Source organism: Panthera tigris, chromosome F2, assembly GCF_018350195.1.
Source record: "Panthera tigris isolate Pti1 chromosome F2, P.tigris_Pti1_mat1.1, whole genome shotgun sequence".
NCBI classification, from domain to species: Eukaryota; Metazoa; Chordata; class Mammalia; order Carnivora; family Felidae; genus Panthera; species Panthera tigris.
Genome location: NC_056676.1, coordinates 18,049,919 through 18,071,264, shown reverse-complemented (window position 1 = coordinate 18,071,264; position 21,346 = coordinate 18,049,919). Strand labels below are relative to the sequence as shown.

The 21,346-nt window shown below is 39.3% G+C and overlaps 1 protein-coding gene across 2 annotated transcripts in view; it reads left to right on the top strand.

Moving 5' to 3' along the window:
* Positions 1 to 21,346, top strand: part of CPA6 (carboxypeptidase A6) — a 360,254-nt gene that overhangs the window by 315,889 nt on the left and 23,019 nt on the right. Inside the window, exons 9-11 of one of the 2 annotated variants that reach the window (XM_007080679.3) lie at positions 12,031 to 12,233; positions 16,251 to 16,335; positions 19,261 to 19,789. In XM_007080679.3, coding sequence (XP_007080741.1) covers positions 12,031 to 12,233; positions 16,251 to 16,335; positions 19,261 to 19,448 — 476 coding nt within the window. In that variant the 3' untranslated portion in view covers positions 19,449 to 19,789. Of the gene's footprint in view, positions 1 to 12,030; positions 12,234 to 16,250; positions 16,336 to 19,260; positions 19,790 to 21,346 lie in introns of those variants that run through there. The other variant, XM_042973342.1, reaches the window with a different exon arrangement.

The window sequence follows — 21,346 nt, the reverse complement described above, 5'->3', positions numbered from 1 at the left end:
TCCAAGCACACCCACTCTAATTTACCTTTTCTGTCCCCCATTACAAGAGTATATTCGAATAAATTAAGAGTTATTTATCACCATCAAACCAGTTTTTTAGTTCACTAATTTTATAGCCTGTAACTAGCTACTGCGAGACAACTCCCACAACTGATAGCACCACGTGAGAACCAGCCTTAGGGTCCTTATTCCAGGACAAATGCTGTCAGACCAGTGAAATGTCTGTCCCTGAGCTCATTAGTAGAAGAGTTCTGACTGGAGCCCAGTCTCGTCATGTTCAGTCCATTGTTGCCTCTAGTATCCCATCCTTCTCCATTTCCTCTCTACAGACTATCTTCCACCTCAGGGGTGCCTGGGTGGCTTATTGGGTTAAGCGTCCAACTTCAGGCTCAGTCATGATCTCCTGGTTCATGGGTCCACATCGGCCTCTGTGCTGACAGCTCAGAGCCTGGAGCCTGCTTCAGATTCTGTGTCTCCCTCTCTCTGCCCCTCCCCGGCTTGCGTGTGCTCCCTCTCTCTCTCAAAAATATAAACATTAAAAAAACATTTTTTAAGACTATGTTCTACCTCATTTTATCACCCAGAAGGACTAAGTTTCAAAGAAGCAACAAAGCCTTTATTTTTTTGTCCTTTTTTTTTTTTTAAAGTAAAATTGTATTTTTTCAAGTTCCATCCATCTTGAATCCCATTGAGTCTCTGCCATTACGGTCTCCGCAGGGATCCTAAGCCTCCCTGCTCTCCCTCCCTCCTTTGTGTTCCTGTGCACAGTCTGCACCACATACTTTATGATGGTATCATTTCCTACATTGTCTTGTCCTCAAATTTCCTCATAGGTGCACATCTTGTCTCGCCTCTAGATTTATGAGGTCCTTGTAGAGTTTTGCATCTTAATACTCAAAAACTAAAGAGGTGATGTATGGTATGGAAGCTAAATTGCTGAAGCGTTCAGAACAGAGATGTGTGCTGTTTTATTTGACAAGACTAGAATCTCTTCATTCTGCACTGCAGAGATCTGTTATATATTCTGCAGTTGTTCTGCATGTAAAGATGGGGAAAGAGCATTTTGTCTCAGCTTTAGAAATAACATATTGGCTCCTGCAAACTAAAGGAAAACTAATAACCTATGGACTCTCATGCTTCTAAAACCTAAAGAGGGATGAATATGATGCTTCTTGTTCCTTTACCCTAGAAATCTGTTTTATCATTGTTTCCTGGATATTAAATCATTTTGGTGGTTTTTACTTGTTTCCTTGAAATGCTGTGTCCTGGTGTTTTAGCTTTCTGCTATCTTGATCTTTTTTAGTACATCAGATATCTCTGCTCAGAATCTGTGTAATAGAGGCTAGATCTGGACAGCACCTTTCAAATTGTGTATCCAGCACAGCTACTTGAAACCCCAAAGAGACTTACTATTCAGTAATATTTGTGAGCTGTTTCTTTGCATTTTAGTAAAGCCTGGATAGTGCCCCCAAAAGGCTATAAATAAAATTAGATTGTTTTAGTGGTTTTTTTTCCACCTGAATTAATTTATTTCTATCTTAAAGGCCTTGCTATTCAGGATTCTGGTTAGATTTTTTTTTAAGTTGGTATAAGAGATGAATAAGGCAAAAATTCACACAGAAACATTGGCATAAAGAATTTTGAATGTGATATTCCATTCTGCTGCTGAATCAATACTTAATCTGTAATAAATAACATTGGCAGAAAGCCAATCTATAAAGTAAACCATAAAATGCTATAGAATATTTCAGTGTCTAATGTGCTTCTCGGGCAAACAGCATTAAATTGAGGTGTGGCCCTTCTTAATATTATACAGTTTAGCTCATTTATAATAATTATTAAATAAAATAGTTTATTTTTTATGCATCCACTCTTGGTCAAACATGGTGCGAGGCTCAGTTGAGTCGGAAAATGGGTAAGCATAAGTTTTAACACTGGATACTAAATTTTATGACAAATGCGGAAAAAGAAGGGTGTTAGGAGCACCTAACCCATCATAGGGGCATTGGAGAAGATGCCAAGAGGAAGTGGTAACTGAATTCTGAAACACTGAAGGACAAATAAAATCAGACTGTGGAAAAAAAAGATGCTTCAAAAGAAGGGAACAGCATGTACAGTCTTAAAGGCAAGGGAATATGGAACTTCAGGAAAATGACCAATATTTTAGTAGGAGTGAAGGCAGCAGAAATTTTACTTTTTTAAATATAGTTTATTGTCAAATTGGTTTCCATACAACACCCAATGCTCATCCCAACAAGTGCTCTCCTCATTGCCCATCACCCACTTTCCCCTCACCCTAACCCCCCATCAACCCTCAGTTTGTTCTCAGTATTTAAAAGTCTCTTATGGTTTGCCTCCCTCCCTCTCTGTAACTTTTTTTCCCCCTTTGCCTCCCCCATGGTTTTCTGTTAAGTTTCTCAAGATCCACATATGAGTGACAACATATGGTATCTGTCTTTCTCTGACTTATTTCACTTAGCATAATACCCTCAGTTCCATCCACGTTGCTGCAAATTGCCAGATTTCATTCTTTCTCATTGCCAAGTAGTATTCCATTGAATATATAAACCACATCTTCTTTATCCATTCGTCAGTTGATGGACATTTGGGCTCTTTCCATAATTAGGCTATTGTTCAAAGCGCTGCTATAAACATTGGGGTACATGTGCCCCTATAAGGCAGAAGTTTTAGAGCAAACTAATAGAAAGCGAAATTTTAAGCATTTTGACCAAAATCAAATCATGAGGGAGTTTATCCCATAAGCATTTGGTCAGAGGAAAGGAGCATGACTCCCTGAATTCCAAGGAAGGAGAGAACTAGGTAACCTGCAAACTATTATAAAGCCATGAAAAGCACATGAAATTATATAGTCAGTGATAAACTATCAATCACAAACTTATCCGTACAGCAATAGGACAAAATCACCAATTTTTTAAGACAGGAAAAACATACAAGATAAACTATAATAACTACCACTACCAAATTCAAACATTTTGATCACACTATCTCTGCCTTTAAGTGGTAGTAAGATTTCAGAACTTTATCCAAAAGACCACCATTGAAGACTTTTAAGCAGCAAATCAGATTTATGTTTTTAGAATAAATAAGATCAGACTTATTTATATTACAATGATATTGAGAGGGCTGAATTCAAGGTAGGCCAGACTGAAGGCTAGGAACTGTTCTGATAACATAGGGGAATAATGACAAGAGCCTGAACTTTGTTGGCAGAATTGGCCACAGAGAGATGAGCAGATAGAATCAAAAGAATTTGTTCTCCAGTTGGAGGGAGGGACAAGGGAGAAGAAAACTTCTAGAATTGTTCCACCTAAGTTTTGACATAGGCCACTAGATGAATGAGGGGAAACACAGGTTAAGAAACATAGCAAAAGATCAATTTGGTGGGTAAGAAAAAGAACAATGATTTCATCTAGGGACATCTTGAGCTTTCAGAGCCTCTGAGACAAGTAGATAGAAATGTCCAGAAGGTTATTATATACCTGAGTTTGAAGCTTGAGATTGAGATTCAGGAGTCATGGACTTGCGCTAGATCACATCCGGCTTGCCTACACAAGAATAGTGTTCCAGCTTCTGCCTAGATGGCCAGACACCAGCAGAAGCCAATTCTGACATTTTCCATCTACTTTGCTAGTACCATTCACCCTGCCACAGCATTCTCCTGCAAACCTGCTTCACCCAACCCAACTGCCCCAGGAGGCATCCCTCTAAAGCAGCCTCTGCCCTACCACACTCAACAGGCAGTCTTGGTTGGGGCCAGCATCCCCCCAAACCCACTATTGCCCCCATCATACCAGGCAGACAGCCCCAGCCAGGGCCAGCACCCCTTCAAAGTGACTCCTGCCTTGGGGTGGTAGGGAGCCGGCCCTTTCCACCAGCATGCCTGCAGCAGTTATGGCCAGGTCTCTCAGCCCAATATGCAGGGAGCTAACCCCACCCACCAGCAAACCCACACCAGCTACAGTTGGGCCTCTCAGCCAGTTACACCAGGGACAAGCCCTGCCCACCAGTGCACTGGCAGAGGTTGTAGCCCAGTCACAACAGAAGAGCACATACAGCCCACACAGAAGATACCCTGGAGTGCTTTGGTTCTGGTGGGTAGACCCAGTGGGCCTCATAGGATGCCTTCTACATAAAGCCACTACTTTCAAAACCAGGAGACATAGCTAACATACCTAATATGTAGAAAAAACTTAGGAAGTCAGACAAAATGAAGCAGAGGAGTATGTTAAAAAAGAATGACAAAATCTCAGAAAAGAACTAATATACCTGATAAAGAGATCGAAGTAATGGTTATAAAGGTACTCACGACATGAGAGAAGAGTGGATGAACTTCAACAAAGAAAGACAAAATATATAAAAGAACCAATCAGAGCTGAGGATTACAATAACTAAAATGAAAAGTACATAAGACAGAATCAAAGCAGATTAGATGCAAAAGAACGAATCAACCATCTGGAAGACAGGCTAGAAAAAGCACCTAAGCTGTTCAGCAAGTTTTTTTTAAGTTTATTTATTTATTTTGAGATAGAGTGAGCAGGGGAGGGGCAGAGAGAGGGAGGGAGAGAGAATCCCAAGGAGGCTCTGCTCTGTCAGCACAGAGCCTGACACAGGGGTTGATCCCACAACCCTGGGATTATTATCTGAGCTGAAACCAAGAGGTGGACACTTAACTGACAGCCACCCAGGCACTCTGCAAGTTTTTTTTTTTTTTAATAAGGAGGGAAGGGTCTCAGATGGCAGCATAGGGAGACCCTGAACTCAGCTCCTCTGTTGGACACTGAATTCTTGCCTACCTATAGAGTAATTCACCTGAAGAAAAACTGAGGGGTGACTAAACAGCTTCTGCACAACAAAGGATAGAGACATAGTAATGATAGGAACCCCAGCCTCAGTGCGGTGAACTTCAGCAGAGAGGGATATCGCTGAGGGGCCCACCTGCAGATTCACCCAACTGGAGCACAGCAGAAAAACAGTCTGGAAGGCAACTAGACATAAGGGAAGGAAACTCGTCTCCTAACCCTAGAACATCAGCCAAACAATAGGGGAGCTACTGAAATCCTTTCTGATGTCAGAGGTGCTGCCTAACACCATTGCTGACATTTCCTTTCCACCTTGATAGTACAGATGGGAGCAGGATCGTGGTGCTCTAGGAAGCCTGCCACCACAGCAAGTCCTAGTCTACACCACCTTCAACCATCCCCCCAGAGGCAGCTCCCATATTCACACCCATTCCGGCTCCAACCACCCCACCCAGAGTACTCTGGCCTGCACCCACCCCTGCTGGAGCCATCCCACTGGGACAGCCCTGTCCCAGAGCACCCAGGGCCCCACCAGCCCAATGGGGCAACCCAATGTAAAAAGCCTTGGGCAACCCAATGTGAAAAGCCTTGGGACACCCCTGGCCCATGCCCCACCAGCTGCCGCCATCCTGCCTGGGCACCCAAGTGTGGAGCACCCAGGACATCCCAAACCAAGCCTGCTCAAGCTGTCCTGCTGTTACAGGAGGGTGGGAGAGACACTGGTCCTTGTCTCACAGAATCAAAGAATGAATCTCACAGACAACAGACAGTAAGCAAAGTGATAGAGTTTATCAAGAGAAAGTATAAAGCTCTCAAAACTAAGAGGGGTCCCAAGTGGGTTGCCGACAAAGATTTTTGTCCCTGACTTTTTATTAGGAACTTATCAAAGTTTGTGAGACTCCACTCATGGCATCTAGCGCAGGTGGGTTTGGAATACCTTTATCCTTTTTTTTCCCCCCCAAACCCTGCCCCTTCTTTAGCTTCCCACTTACAGCCGCAGCCTGCCTCCCCCAGGGTCCCTTTATCTCTCCCTGCCCAATGCTAACCCTTTCCCTAAGTACCAGGCACACACAGGTGACACGGGAATTTTCCTACACAAAGCTACACCTTCAAGGCTGGGAGAGGTAGCTGTTTTGCCTAATTCATAGACATAAACACAAAAGTCAAAACGAGACAGAGGAACATGCTCCCACTGAAAGAACAAAAACTTCAGAGAATAAGCTAAATGAAATGGAGATAAGAAAATTACTTGATGAAGAGATCAAAGTAATGTTCATAAAGATGCTCACCAGACTTAAGAGTCAATGAACTCAGCACTTCAGTGAAAAGATAGAAAAGAGAAAAAAAATAACCAATCAGGGTTGAAGAATATAATAACTGAAATGAAAAATCTGCTAGAGAAAATTGACAGCAGACAGGAGGATGCAAAAGAACACATCAGCAATCTGGAAGACAGGGTCATGGAAAGCACTCAAGCTGAATAGCAAAAAGTAAGAATTTTAAAAGTGAGGTTGGGTTAAGGGACCTCTAGGACAACATCAAGCATTGTAACATTTGCATTATAGGAATCCCAGAAGGATAAGAGAGACAGAAAGGGACAGAAAACTCATTTAAGAAATAATAGCTGAAAATTTCCTTAACCTGGGGAAGGAAACAGCCGGTTCCAGGAAACACAGAGAACCCCAAACAAGATGAACCCAAGCAGGTTGGTCCCAAGCTCCCTAATAACTAAAATGTCAGAAATTAAAATTAGAATCTTGAGAACCTGGACCACTTTCTTACCCCATACACAAAAATAAACTCAAAGTGGATGAAAGACCTAAATGTAAGACAGGAAGCCATCAAAATCCTCGAGGAGAAAGCAGGCAAAAACCTCTTCGATCTTGCCCGCAGCAACTTCTTACTCAACATGTCTCCAGAGGCAAGGGAAACCAAAGGAAAAATGAACTATTGGGACCTCATCAAAATAAAAATCTTCTGCACGGCGAAAGAAACAAACAAGCAAAACTAAAAGGCAACTGACAGAATGGGAGAAGATATTTGCAAATGACATATCTGATAAAGGTCTAGTATCCAAAATCGATAAAGAACTTATCAAACTCAACACCCAAAAAACAAATAATCCAGTGAAGAAATGGGCAAAAGACATGAATAGACACTTCTTCAAAGAAGACATCCAGAGGGCCAACTGACACATGAAAAAATGCTCAACATCACTCATCGTCAGGGAAATACAAATCAAAACCATAATGAGATACCACCTCACACCTGTCAGAATGGCTAACATTAACAACTCAGGCAACAACAGATGTTGGTGAGGATGAGGAGAAAGAGGATCTCTTTTGCATTGTTGGTGGCAATGCAAGCTGGTGCAGCCACTCTGGAAAACAGTATGGAGGTTCCTCAAAAAACTAAAAGTAGAACTACCCTAAGACCCAGCAATTGCACTACTAGGCATTTATCCAAGGGATACAAGTATGCTGTTTCGAAAGGACACATGCACCCCCATGTTTATAGCAGCACTATCAACAATAGCCAAAGGATGGAAAGAGCCCAAATGTTCATCGATGGATGAATGGATAAAGAAGATGTGGTATATATAGACAATGGAGTATTACTCGGCAATCAAAAAGAATGAAATCTTGCCATTTGCAACTACATGAATGGAACTAGAGGGTGTTATGCTAAGTGAAATTAGAGAAAGACAAAAATCATAGGACTTCACTCATATGAGGACTTTAAAAGACAAAACAGATGAACATAAGGGAAGCGAAACAAAAATAAAAACAGGGAGGGGGACAAAACAGAAGAGACTCATAAATATGGAGAACAAACTGAGGGTTACTGGAGGGGTTGTGGGAGGGGGATAGGCTAAATGGGTAAGGGACACTAAGGAATCTACTCCTGAAATCATTGTTGCACTATATGCTAACTAATTTGGATGTAAATTTTTAAAAATAAAAAATAAAATTAAAAAAAATTAGAATCTTGAGATGGAAATAAAAAAGCAACTACTTATATACAAGGAAAACCCTGTAAAACTATCAGCTGATTTTTCAGCAGAAACTTTGCAGACCAGAAGGGAGTGGCAGGCTATATTCAAAGCGCTGAAAGGAAAAATACCTACAACCAAGAATACTCTATCCAACAAGGTTATCATTCAGAACTGAGGGAGAGACAGTTTCCCAGACAAAAATTAAAAGAGTTCATCAATATTAAATTGACCTTCTAAGAAATGTGAAAGGACTTTAAGCAGCAAAGACCATAACTGATATAAAAAAAATGTTAAAAGAAAAAACTTTACTAGTAAAAGCAAATATATAGTAAAGTTGGTAAATCAGTCACATAAAGCTATTATGAAGATTAAAAGACAAAAGTAGTAAAATCAATTATACCTTTAAAAAATTAAAGGATTCAAAAAATGAAAGATGTAAAATATGATGTCACATACGTAAAACATAGCGGAGGGGAGGAGTAAAAATGTAGTGCTTTGAAAATGTGTTCAAACTCAAAACCATCAACTTAATACAGACTGCTATATACTTAGGATGTTTTATATATGAACCTCATGGTGACCACAAACCAAAAACCTGCAATAGATACACAAAAAGGAGAAAAAATTCTGAGCATAAGACTAAAGAAAGTGATTAATCACAAGAGTAGAAGAGAAAAAGAGAAAGAAATAGAGAATATAAAAATAACCAGAAAGCAATTAACAAAATGATAATCATATGTCTATCAATAATTACTTTAAGTGTAAATGGTGCAAATGCTCTAAATGATCCGATCAAAGGACATAAGGTAACTGAACGGATAAAAAAACAAAAAAGACCTATCTATATGCCATCATCTATAAGAGATTCACTTCAGACCTCAAGATACATGTAAACTGGAAGTTAAGGGATGGAAAAAGACCATGCAAATGGAAGCAAAAAAAAAATCTCCGTAGCAATACTTAAATCAGGCAAAACAGACCTTGATACAAAGACTGTAACAAGAGACAAAGAAGGGCATTACATAATGATAATCCAATAAGATAATATGACACTTAATATAAATATCTATGCAGCCAACATAGAAGCAAGCTGATTTTATGTAAAGTAACAGACATAAAGGGAAAATTTGACAGTAATAGCATAATAATAGGAGAGTTTAACACCCCAGAAAATAAGGAAATAATTACTTTGAATGACACGTTAGACCAGGTGGACTTAACAGATACATGCAGAACATTCCATCCAAAAAGAGCAGAATGCACATTCTTTTCAAATGCACCTAGAACATTATTCAAGACAATAACCACCATGGAAAAAGAGTATGGAGATTCCCCAAAAAATTAAAAGTAGAAATACCATATGATCCAGCAATTCCACTTCTGGATATTTATCCAAAGAAAATGGAAATGCTAATTCAAAAAGATATATGCACCCGTATGTTTATTGCAGCATTATTTACAATAGCCAAGATATGGAAAAGAGCCAAGTGTTCATCCATACATGAATGGATAAAGAAGATGTGGTATATATACACATTGAACCAGCACTCATCCAGTAAAAAAATGAAATCTTGCCATTTGCAATAACATGGATGAACCTAGATGGTATTAGCTAAATGAAATAATTCAGACAGGGAAAGACAAATAACATGAATTCACTTACATGGGGAATCTAAAAAGCAAAACAAACAGAAGAGACTCATAAATACAGAGAACTGGCCCTTGCTAGAAAGGAGTGGGTGGAGGATGGGCAAACTAGGTGAAGGGGATTAAGAGATACAAACTTCCAGTTATGAAACAAATAAGTTTCATAGGATGGAACATACAGTATAGGGAATAGAGTCAGTAATATTGTAATAACACTGTATGATGACCATGGTAACTACACTTATTGTGGCGAGCTTTTCATAATGTATATAATTGTCCATTCACTATGTTGTATACCTGAAACTAATATGATAGTATATGTATAACTATACTTCAATTTAAACATTTAATTAATTTTAAATATATAAATAAAAATGTAAGAACAATAAGTATATATGTGTTTATAAATATACTTTGGAAATATTACTCTAGTGTTGCTATTAAAAAGTCAAATGTGAATCTAATCCCTTTTTCTTATAGATGACTTGTTTCTTTCTCTCTGGAATTGTTTTCTTTTCTTAAATTTCAACCTAGTGTGTCAAAGTGTTGACACATTTCCTCTTTATCTCTCTTGTTTTGTATACAATAATTCCATTCAACCTTTCCTTGATTGTGGGAAATTTTCAATTAGCAGTTCTTCAAATATTTAGCTTTTATTTCTTTCTCTATTTGAGCCTCTATTAATCAGATGTTGACAGTTATTCTATTTTTCATACTCCTTTAATTTTTCTTTCATTTTTTTGATGCCTTCTGGGAATGTTTCAAAACATATTCCATCTCATTAATTCACTCATCAACCGTATTCTTTCAACCCGTGAATTAAGTTCTCTATTTCTATTCTATCTGATTGGTACTTTTAACTTCTTGTCCCTGATTAATGTATCCAATGCCCTTCTATATGCCCTTGAGAATATTTATTAGGATTATTGTAAATTCTTTTTCTCTGGATCATTAGTTTTGCTCCCTCTGGAATTAGTTGTTCAGTCTGTGATCTCTCCTTTCCAGTGCTTTACATCAGTGTTCTTCAAATGTCCCTTTATTTGTCCTGTACCTTTCAGAGTATCAGCTATAGTGTTCATATTATATTCTGAGTTCCATCCATATCCCACTTGCTTCTAAGGCATGTCCAGAATTAGACTCAAAGGAGGAAAACTACAATTGCTATAAATTCCCCATCTTAACTCACCTGTAACACAAACAAGATTTAATCACCTCAAGATTTATCCTGATTTGACTTGGTTACCTTTTCATATTGAGTAGAATTAGACTATCTCACAGAATCACCAGACATTTCCCATTTGTTTATGGAAAAAGACAGTTTTCTAGGGCATTTGGGAGGGCTAATCATGGCCAGTGGCAAATAACTGTAGAAAAGGTAATTCTTTCTAAATGTAAAAATGTCTTGGGACTTTACTACTTTGTGATTGTTACAGTGAATGTTATTTTCCTTCCTCCCCATCATAGACCTATGGGATATATATTTGTTAATTCAAAAATTATTAAATTCAAGTGTTGAGGATTTTTTTAACTTTTTTTCGGGTTTTTTACATTTATTTTTGAGAGAGAGGCAGAGCGTGAGTGGGGGAGGGGCAGAGATAGGGAAACACAGAATCTGAAGCAGTCTCCAGGCTCTGAGCTGTCAGCACAGAGCCTGATGCAGAGCCCAAACCCACAAACGAGATCATGACTTGAGCCCAAGTCAGGTGCTTAACCGACTGAGCCACCCAGGCGCCCTTGTTGAGGATTTCTTAACTAAATTCTTACCCCCAAGATAGCTGGAGAAGCCTCTTGCATTTTACAAACCAGTTTGGATATTGCTTGCCTAAAAATACAATAGAAATTGTTTTGGCATGTTTTGTGGAATTATTTCTGTCTTGCCTTCGTGTTCTTGATTAATCAATGTGTGTATCTTACCAGACACCTGTGCAGATGTCTAGCCTTTTCTTTTGATCTGACATTCACTTACCAACGAATATTTGTTGAACATTTGCCATACTCCTGTTCTAGTTGTAGGTGCCCAGCAAGCTGAAGACCACACAGTTCCTGCTTTCACAGAGCCCTAGAGTTTAATAAAGAACTCAGACTGAATGTAGTTTCTATTAGAGCAGGGTTTTTTTTTTTTCTGTATTGTTTTTTATTGAATACCAGGCACCTAGAACAGTATAAATATTGGTTGAATGCTAAACAGGTAAATCCTGCAGACTAATTACAAGTATGTCGAGTGTTACAGAGGGAAAGTGCAGGGTGTCGTGGGTATAACAACAGGAGCCTTACCTGCTCTGGAGGATGATAAAGAATTAGGTCTCTCACTGACAAAGGCATCCCTTTAGAGTAGTTTATGCAGGCTCAGTTAAAAAATCAGTACTTATTTCCTATTCAGGCCATTGAAGCTTGAACCACCCTGGATTTTTCAAAACTGATGCCTATAAATGAGAAATTAGATGAATTGCTTAATAGTACCATATGTTGATAGAAATGAAAGAAAAAAATCAGTTTAACGATGCTCATTTGTGTCTCTTGCTTCTTGTCTCTCCGCTCCCTCACCCCATTTTCTTTTCTGTCTTACAGATGAAGGAGCTTCTATGCACCCTTGCGATGATACCTACTGTGGACCTTTCCCAGAATCTGAGCCGGAAGTGAAAGCTGTAGCCACCTTCCTCCGAAAACACAGGAAGCACATTAGGGCTTACCTCTCCTTTCATGCATATGCTCAGATGTTGCTATATCCCTATTCTTACAAATATGCAACAATCCCCAATTTCAGCTGTGTGGTAAGTATTTGACCATGTGTATGTGTGTGTCAGGCTTTCTTCTTTTCTAACACTAACATGGTTCTAAGCAGTAATGACGTATAGCAAACACATATTGTGTTTATGCTAATAAGCATTCTTTACGTATTGACTCATTTTTCATAATTATATGAGGTAGGTAACTATTATTATCCCCATTTTACAGATGAGGAAACTGAAACCTATGGAAATTAAGCAATTAGACTAACAACATACAGCTACTAAGAGCCATAGCCAGGATTCAGCCCCAAATCTAGCTCCAACATTGTCGCTTTTAACTGCTATGCTGTGCTGCTTCTCAAATGCAATCATTTCAAACCGATTTACATTCTTACCACAGGTTATACGGAAAGTGTCAGGATGGATTTGATTAGTATTACAGCTTCAGTCACATGTTCAGGGCTATAATTAATTTTATTGAGCAAATAATTGTTCATAAATTATGGTCTGACTCTCATTAATTAAAAGCAAGTTTTAATTTGTAAGCGCTCTTTGCTTAATGGTACTAAGTCTCTGGGCATCTATTTGACAAGTTAGCACTCAGAATGAACAGCCCTTCAAGCATTAGATTACTTGTCAGTGATTAAGCAGAGTTCCTTTCTCTCCTCATCTCAGAAACCCAACAAGCTATCCACTGTAGGGCAAAATTCTTTGTAAAGTGAGTCTCGTTCAGAGCCAATAGCATCTAAAGGTCTATAAAATTCAAAACTAGGTCAAACTAATATATAGTGTGAGGAGTGAGGAAGAAGGAAGAGGTAAAGGGGAGAGGGCTTTGGGGTTGCTGTTCACGTTCTATTCTTTGGCCTGGATACTGGTTATATGAGTGTGTGCAATTTGTGATCATTCATTGAGCTATAAACTTAAAATTGTTATATTATTCTGTATGGATGTTAAACTTGAATTAAAAGCTTTGATAAAAGAGAAGCACCCCCTTTCTTCCTATACCTTGAACTCTAAATCCTTCACCAGTTGGTTGGAGTTGCAGGAATCCCAGATCTAGATGTCCAGGACCTGGAAGGAATGGGGAACATGAGGAAGAAGGCCTGAGGAAAGGCTCGTATTCTGTCCAAAAAAGGAATTTTGTTCTTGGCCTTCCAAGAAAGAATTCTGAGCAAATTCTCTTTCTTGAGGAATTTTGTAAAGGTGGTAGTTCTATTTAAGAATGCTATTCTTCAGCTACTCTGTGTCAACAGACTTGTTGTCGTCGTCGTCGTCGTCGTCGTTGTTGTTGTTGTTGTTAACTTGACAGCTTAACCACCCTGTATCACACAAAGCTTCTCTAGGCAAATATTCACCCCTTTCTGGATTGGGCACAATGTCTATTTATGGTCTCACAACAGATAATATGGAGTATGCCATATATTAAATCTATTACATGAGAATGTTCTCCATATTTTGAATTTAGCTTGCTATCAGAAGTTAAGCCTATTCTAATTTTCTCTTAGGTTGGAGGTTGTGGTATAAAGAGTAGATCAGTGATTCACAACCAAGAATGAATTTGCCTCCCACGGGACATTGAACAAGGTTGAAGACATTTTGATTGTCACAACAAGGCTGGAGGATGCTATTGGCATCTAGAGGATAGAAGCCAAGGATACTGCTAAATGTATGGGACAGCCTCCACAGCACAGAGTTATTTAGTCCAGACTGTCAATAGTGCCACTGTTGAGAAATCCTGTTACCAGGTTACCTATAAGCTAAGTCATTACAGCCAAGATTAAAATTCTCAGAAACTAGGTAGTCTCTGAATGTTAACCAGAAACCATTAAATTCTAATAAATTGTTCAAAAACATTTCCATCAATATGGTAGAGTCTGTGTTTCTGCTAACATTTTTAGGTCATTCATTAAGCTGCTTTAAATATGGAAATAATTGGGGACACCTGAGTGGCTCAGTTGGTTAAGCATCCGACTTTTGATTTCAGCTCAGGTCATAATCTCAGAGTCATAAATTCAAGACCCGCTGAGCATGGAGCTTGCTTGAGATTCTCTCTCTGCCCTTCCCCCACTCACTCACACATTCTCTCTCAGAAAGAAAAGAAGAGGAAAAAAATGAATAAAAAACATAATCCTTATTTAGCTGAGGTTCAATAAGTGAGACCTGGAGGCGCCTGGGTGACTCCATCAGTTAAGCCTCCAACTTGGGCTCAGGTCATGATCTCGCGGTTCATGAGCTCGAGCCCCACGTTGGTCTCTGTGCTAACAGCTCAGAGCCTGGAGCCTGCTTCAGATTCTTGTGTGTGTCTCTCTCTCTGCCCCTCCCCTGCTCACATTCTGTCTCTCTCTTTCTCTCAAAAATAAATAAAAACATTAAAAAAAATGTTTTTAATAAGTGAGGCCTGGGACAAGTGGAAAGAGGAAACAATAAAGAAAGGAGGAATTGCTTAAACTCTTTCAAATAGGTGTCTAGCTACACAACCCTGGAAAATAATTCTTGGAAAATGTTATGAAGTTTTCATTTTTTGTGGAATGATCCTATCTAAACCTCTCACCAACATGCACCTGCACCTGAGTGGCAGAAGTGCAGGGAGCTCAAAAGGCTAAAGCTATGCCTATGGTTTTTTTGCAAAGAGGCCAAGAGGTTGTGTTTTTTTTTCTTAGTAGATTTCGGGGTGGGAATTTAGTCCTCCGGAATAATGAGGAACAAAACTCTCCCCACCAGCAGAATGCAATAATCTTCTAAATGTAGAAATATCTGCCCTTGCCATGGAATATTGCTAAAACCATTGGAGAAGATGTTAAAATCTTAGAACATTCTCCATAAAGGTTTTTGGTATTAGGGTGTTTACATTCCTTCTCTGTTGGCTCCTGAGAGGAGAAATTCATCATCAGTGAGATCAATAATAAATTGTCTGCCAGGTTCTGGAGCCTGGCCCCTTAATACCCACAACAAGTGGCATTTGCTGCAGAGGCTGCTTTATTCATCCCTGAGGTGAATGAGGACAGCAAGCTGCAGCCAAGGCCAACACACGGCACCACGTTGCCCAGAGTACTTCAACTAATGTATTAAATTATTCATAGGCAAATTGAAATGGGAGAGTTGTATACTGGTTTCAACATACTTCTTTTCCTCTTGCTGGTCATACAATACTTCTCTGACTCCTTATTGAAACTAATGCTGCTATACCATTTGAAAATGTTTTGAAGTGTAGTCCGTATCCTTTCAGTTCATGTTAGAATATTCACATTTTAGTAGTTTTGTTGTGTTGATTATTCTTCCGAGTTTTGGCATTGATTGGAAGAGTTCCACCTCAGAATTTCTACATCTTAGCAGTACCTGAGCTCCGTCAGAGGCGTATGTAACCTTAGAAGTCATGGAGCATTCTGAAATTGTATTCCCATTCCCCTGGGGATAAATGAATAGCATATGAGAAGTCACTCTTCCTGAACTAAAGGGTTTCTTAATTGATGCAAATGTGCTTTAAATACCTTGTACATAGCCACTGAAGTATGTACTTAAGGATCAATAAGATTATCTTGATACTCTTGCAGAGCTATGCTTATTCAACATTCATGCAAGAAATATTGATTAAGCATCTGTTATACATAGGCACATTGCTAAACACTGCATATGTAGCCTTGAGGAAGACTGACGTTCTTCCCTATCAAGTATTTTGTAATTTATAAAAACAAGTGCCTCTGAATAAAAATGAAGAGGACAGAACACTAAATCAGCATCAGAAGATATGGGTACTTAACCGCTCCTTGCCATGTAATCCCAGCCTTGCTGAGCCTTTCTTTTCTTGTCTGTCAAGTGGAAATATTACTGATCACTGGTCTGGTGTGAGCATCAGTCAAAGCAAATAATGTGTTCCAAAACACATTGTAAACTGCAGCACGTGTCGAAGAATAATATTATTATTAAACATAGCTATTACCTAATGTGCCCAACCTTGCTCTCCAAATTGATGACTGATAATGCTCAGACAACATGCCAGTGTTTCCAAAGGTTTCAATGCAGTGATGGAAAGTGATAGAAGTTTTCCATTTTCCCTCACAGGAATCTGCAGCTTATAAAGCTGTGAATGCACTTCGGTCGGTATATGGGGTACAATATAGATATGGACCTGCCTCCAGCACATTGTGTAAGTTTCCTGTGTATTTTGTTTTAGAATCATCTCTTGAACCAAGATCCTGTATGATGACTTCCCTTTAAAAAAACAGAAAGTGTGTTCCCCTTTAAAGAGAAATTTTTGACAACCAAATTAGCCAAGGAAGATGAAGGGAGTTTATATCTGGTTAGTTTTACACTGCATGACAGAAATCATTGTACCAATTTAAATAAATTCTAAGCAGAGAATATTCTAAGCATGTAGTAATGACTACAAAGCTGAATTGAGATCTTATGACAGTAGAAAGTGCCCAAGTGGGCTCCTTAAGCAATTGTAACTACTATAAGGGTGGAAATGGGCCTTGAGAAGGTAATGAAGTAATATCTCAGCTCTAAAAGAGCTTCCCTTTTATTCCTTTCCTCCACCATTCTTGTTAGGAAATTCTGTTTTTTACATAACACCTAAAGCTGAATTTCCCCTTAAAAGGTAATTAAAATATTTCTTACTTTATATGAAATAAAGAACAACTGGGTATATGGAAAGAACTTGAAGAATCAGAAGGCATGGATTCTAGTCCTAATTCTGCTGCTAACTGTGATACAATCTTGGCCAAGATACTAATCCTGGGCCTCAGTTTCCACCACTTTTAAGTGAGGAATTGGACAAGGTCATTTCTCATGGTCTTTTAAACTCTAAAATTCATTAATTATATGACTTGGAAAATTTAGCATGAAATCATATACATCTTAATGTCTGCATATGCACGCGCGCACACACACACACACACACACACACACACACAGGTTGTATGTGTATGTATAGAGAGTGGCACCCAATCTCACTTTCAGTGAAGTACGAAATTTCTCCTTGATTTCTTTAACCTACCCATTATTATATTCCTAACCACTCACTTTCTTGAGCCTTCAGAAGAAAAGCTTGGCTTGTCAATTAACATTGCTTATCATGTAAGTTTATCCTAATAATGAGAATGTCTTATGTATTAGAATTTTTTGCAAAGTCTATGATCATTGGTCTCATGCAGACCTCTTTAGAACTGTTTTTCAGTACGGCCATGCTGAAGGAGGAAAGATAGCATTTTTTTTAAAAGTCATATTCCTAATTATCACCAACATAATATACATTAGTTTTTAATATTAATTTTTAAAAATCTTACACTTCACCTTTTAAGCTTGGTATGAAGTTACAGTCATGGTATTATATTTACCAAGAACAATCTGTTACCATAGAAATGAGGCTGTCACATCACCATGACGTAACTCTTGGCACGTATTGACTCTGACTTTGGCTTCTATGACTACTATTTGCACTTCCAGTGTACTCTAATCCAGAGGGACAATGAAGCCACCGCCTACCTTTTGTCCTTAACCAAAGCAAGAGGAGCCTGAGAAACAGCAAAGTCATTTAATTGTCTTAACTTAATAATCTATCTCTAACTTGTCCTGACAGAAGCAGCATAAAAAGTGGTATTATTTGAGCAGATGAACATGCTCTGAAAAGTTTTTTAATAGTAATAGTGTTAGGTCAGTCTGGATCACATTGATTTCAAGAAAAAAGTATATAAAGATTCTTCTATTAAAAATTTATTAAACAATTATTAAGAGCCTGTTATGCTAAAAAATGACATACTAGGCACTTTGGGGTGTCAAGATGCAAAATAATAGGGGCTTATGTCCCTTAGCACATTATTTCATTTAATTTCCACAACACCACCATGCAGCAGGTATTATAATCTCGTTTTCTAAAGAGGAGATTATGGTTCAGACAAGTCACAGTAGGTGGTGGGACACATACAGCCTGAGCCCTTAGTCTGCCTCTAATGCCTGCACTTTCACCTCTGTGCCGACAAGCTCACAAGCATGTGAGGTCACAAGAGCCAGAGAGAGGAGAGAGTTGCCAGTGGATTATCAGCTACGCTAAATGTTGTTGAGAGGTTGAAAGTGGCATCTGAGAGGGGGGATAAAAAAAACACCACCACCACCACCAACAACAACAACAACAACAAGAAAGGAGATTAGGCCTGCTGTCATTGGTGACCTTCAAGAACTAAGGTTTCATAGACAAGTAGAGGCAAGAACCAGATTGAAAGTGGCTGAGGATACAGAGGCAACATATATAGAGTCTCTTTGCATTCTAAAGCAAAAGGACCAAGACAAGGAGGATGGTATATAGCACAAGAAGGAAGTGCTATAGGAAATCAGTGCTTGAATATTGTGGTCAATGCAGATGCAAGAGAGGGTGGTTTAATTAATGAAACGAGGTCCCAGAGAAGACCAGAGACCAGAGAAGACCATGATGAATAGAATCAAAAGATGACACCTGTAAAAAACAAGCATCCTCTCCTCCTCTGAGCTGGAAGGAAGAAAGCCAGAGGGCTGTGGTGTCAGTAGAGGAGGTGGTGGGCTGATTACCTTGTGTGGACCTGGGGACAATGGCAAAGTGAAGGGCAGGACCATAAGAGCGTGAGAAAACTTCATTAAGTGAAGGTCTAGAAAAAGGAGCCTGGAGCAGCTGGCTCCAGGGAGCCAGGAACAGGCTGTCAGTGACTAGAGTGATTTTACAGCAAAGACTTTCTCCAGCTTCCTCTCAAGGAGTGAAAGCAAAGAAACTGAGCCAGGGATTAGTTTGTAGAGGGGGAGAGGTGGGGGCTGAAGTGTGGGTGAAGATAAATGTTATTGGAATTGAGGCTGAGAAATCTTGAGATCATCACACTAGAAAAGCATTACTACTTACACTAGATCCTCAAAGATGATGGCAGGTAGGATTTTTAGTTCCATGAGCCCACTGCCAAGGAACCACTGTTAAATCATTCTTGTTGAAACAGTATTTAATTGTGAGGATTTAGGATAGCTTAGTAAGCAAGTACTACACATAAACATTGAAAGTTATGCAGACTCTTTAGTGAGGCTCTTCTTTTTTTTTATTTTTTTTTATTTTTAGATGTGAGCTCTGGTAGCTCAATGGATTGGGCCTACAAAAATGGAATACCCTACACATTTGCTTTTGAACTTCGTGACACTGGACATTTTGGATTTTTACTCCCAGAGATGCTCATCAAACCGACCTGTACAGAGACCATGCTGGCTGTGAAGAACATCACAATACACCTACTAAAGGAATGTCCCTGAGACAGCCCAAGGGTCAGGGCAACCACCAGAGAGAGAGCTAATTCTGTGCAAGAACCACCTGGCAGTGGGGGAAATTTTTTTTAAAGAGAAGAGCAATTTCTTAGAATGAACATATCTGTGCACTTTAAAAGGACCTACTCATGCAATTACATTTCTGTGGCAATAAAAAATTGGTAAAAGAAAAAAAATTGAACATACCCTAGTTTGCTGTAAGAGAAGCATCCATGTTATATACGTTTAGAGTTCTATTTGATTAAGGGGGAGAGGGGATATTTTCAAACTCTATTGTCTCAAGAAATGTACACATTAAGGATTTCACTGCTAAATCTCCTTTTCTCAGTTAAGATCTAGGCTACTAATGTGTAATCTCTTGGTTTTCATTTGAAATGGAAACTTTTCAAATGAACTGTATTTCTTAATAAATATACAACTTAACGAGACCGCAGGTGCTTCACATCTTCATCACTGGCATTAGTGCCTCATATACCTGTACAAATACAGCAAGATAAAGCTTTCATGTTCAGACTCTGAGAATACCATTTACAAAAAAAAAAAAAAAAAAGAAGAAGTAAACACTAATTGAGGTGCCAGACACAGTGTTAAGAACTTTATACTGATAATCTCATTTATTACTCAAATATATGAGGTAGATACTACTATCATCGTCATTTTTCAGATGAGTAAATTGAGACTTAGAAAAGTGATATATGGGGCACCTGGATGGCTCAGTCAGTTTAGGATCTGACTTTGGCTCAGGTCATGATCTCAAGGTTTGTGGGTTTGAGCTCCAGGTCGGGCTCTGTACTGACAGCTCGTATCCTGGGAGCCTTCTTCAGATTCTGTGACTCCCTCTCTCTCCCTGCCCCTCTCTCTCTTGCACTCTGTCTCTTTCTCTCAAAAATAAATAAACATAGGGGCGCCTGGGTGGCTTGGTCGGTTAAGCGGCCGACTTCGGCTCAGGTCATGATCTCACGGTCCGTGAGTTCCAGCCCCGCGTCGGGCTCTGTGCTGACAGCTCAGAGCCCGGAGCCTGTTTCAGATTCTGTGTCTCCCTCTCTCTCTGCCCCTCCCCTGTTCATGTTCTGTGTCTCTCTGTCTCAAAAATAAATAAACGTTAAAAAAAATTAAAAAAAAAAAATAAACATTAACAAAAAAAAATTTTTTTTAAGTGATATTTCCATTTTCTTTTTTTTTTAATTTTTTTTAACGTTTATTTATTTTTGAGACAGAGCATGAACGGGGGAGAGTCAGAGAGAGGGAGACACAGAATCTGAAACAGGCTCCGGGCTCTGAGCTGTCAGCACAGGGGCCCGATGCGGGGCTCGAACTCACCGACCGCGAGATCGTGACCTGAGCCGAAGTCGGCACTCAACCGACTGAGCCACCCAGGCGCCCCGATATTTCCATTTTCAAGAATGTGACAGGACAGGTGTCTGGACTGCTGGAAATAACTAAAACTTCTGGACAAAATATAATGTTTTTAAATGTTTATTTATTTTTAGAGATAGAGTGCAAGCAGGGGAGGAGCAGAGAGAGAGAGAGGGAGAGAGATAATCCCATGCAGGCTCCACAGTGTCAGCACAGAACCCAACACAGGGCTCAATCTCATGACCATGAGATCATGACCTGATCTAAAATCAAGAATCAGTCACTTAACCGACTGAGCCACCCAGGTGCCCCAAAATAAAATTTTTTAATCATCTTTAAGACATCAAACAAGAAAGTAAGAAAATCTCCAGTTAGGCATTGAGTGAAGGCAGGAACCTAGAAAGGTAAGTGGTACGCTGTTATCCTGAGAGCATCTGTCAAAATAGGTGAGTGCAGACTTTGATTTTCACAGCATTTTGGAGGATGGGAACAGAGAACAAAGCCCAAGGCTACTCCAAAGTGGGAAGTCT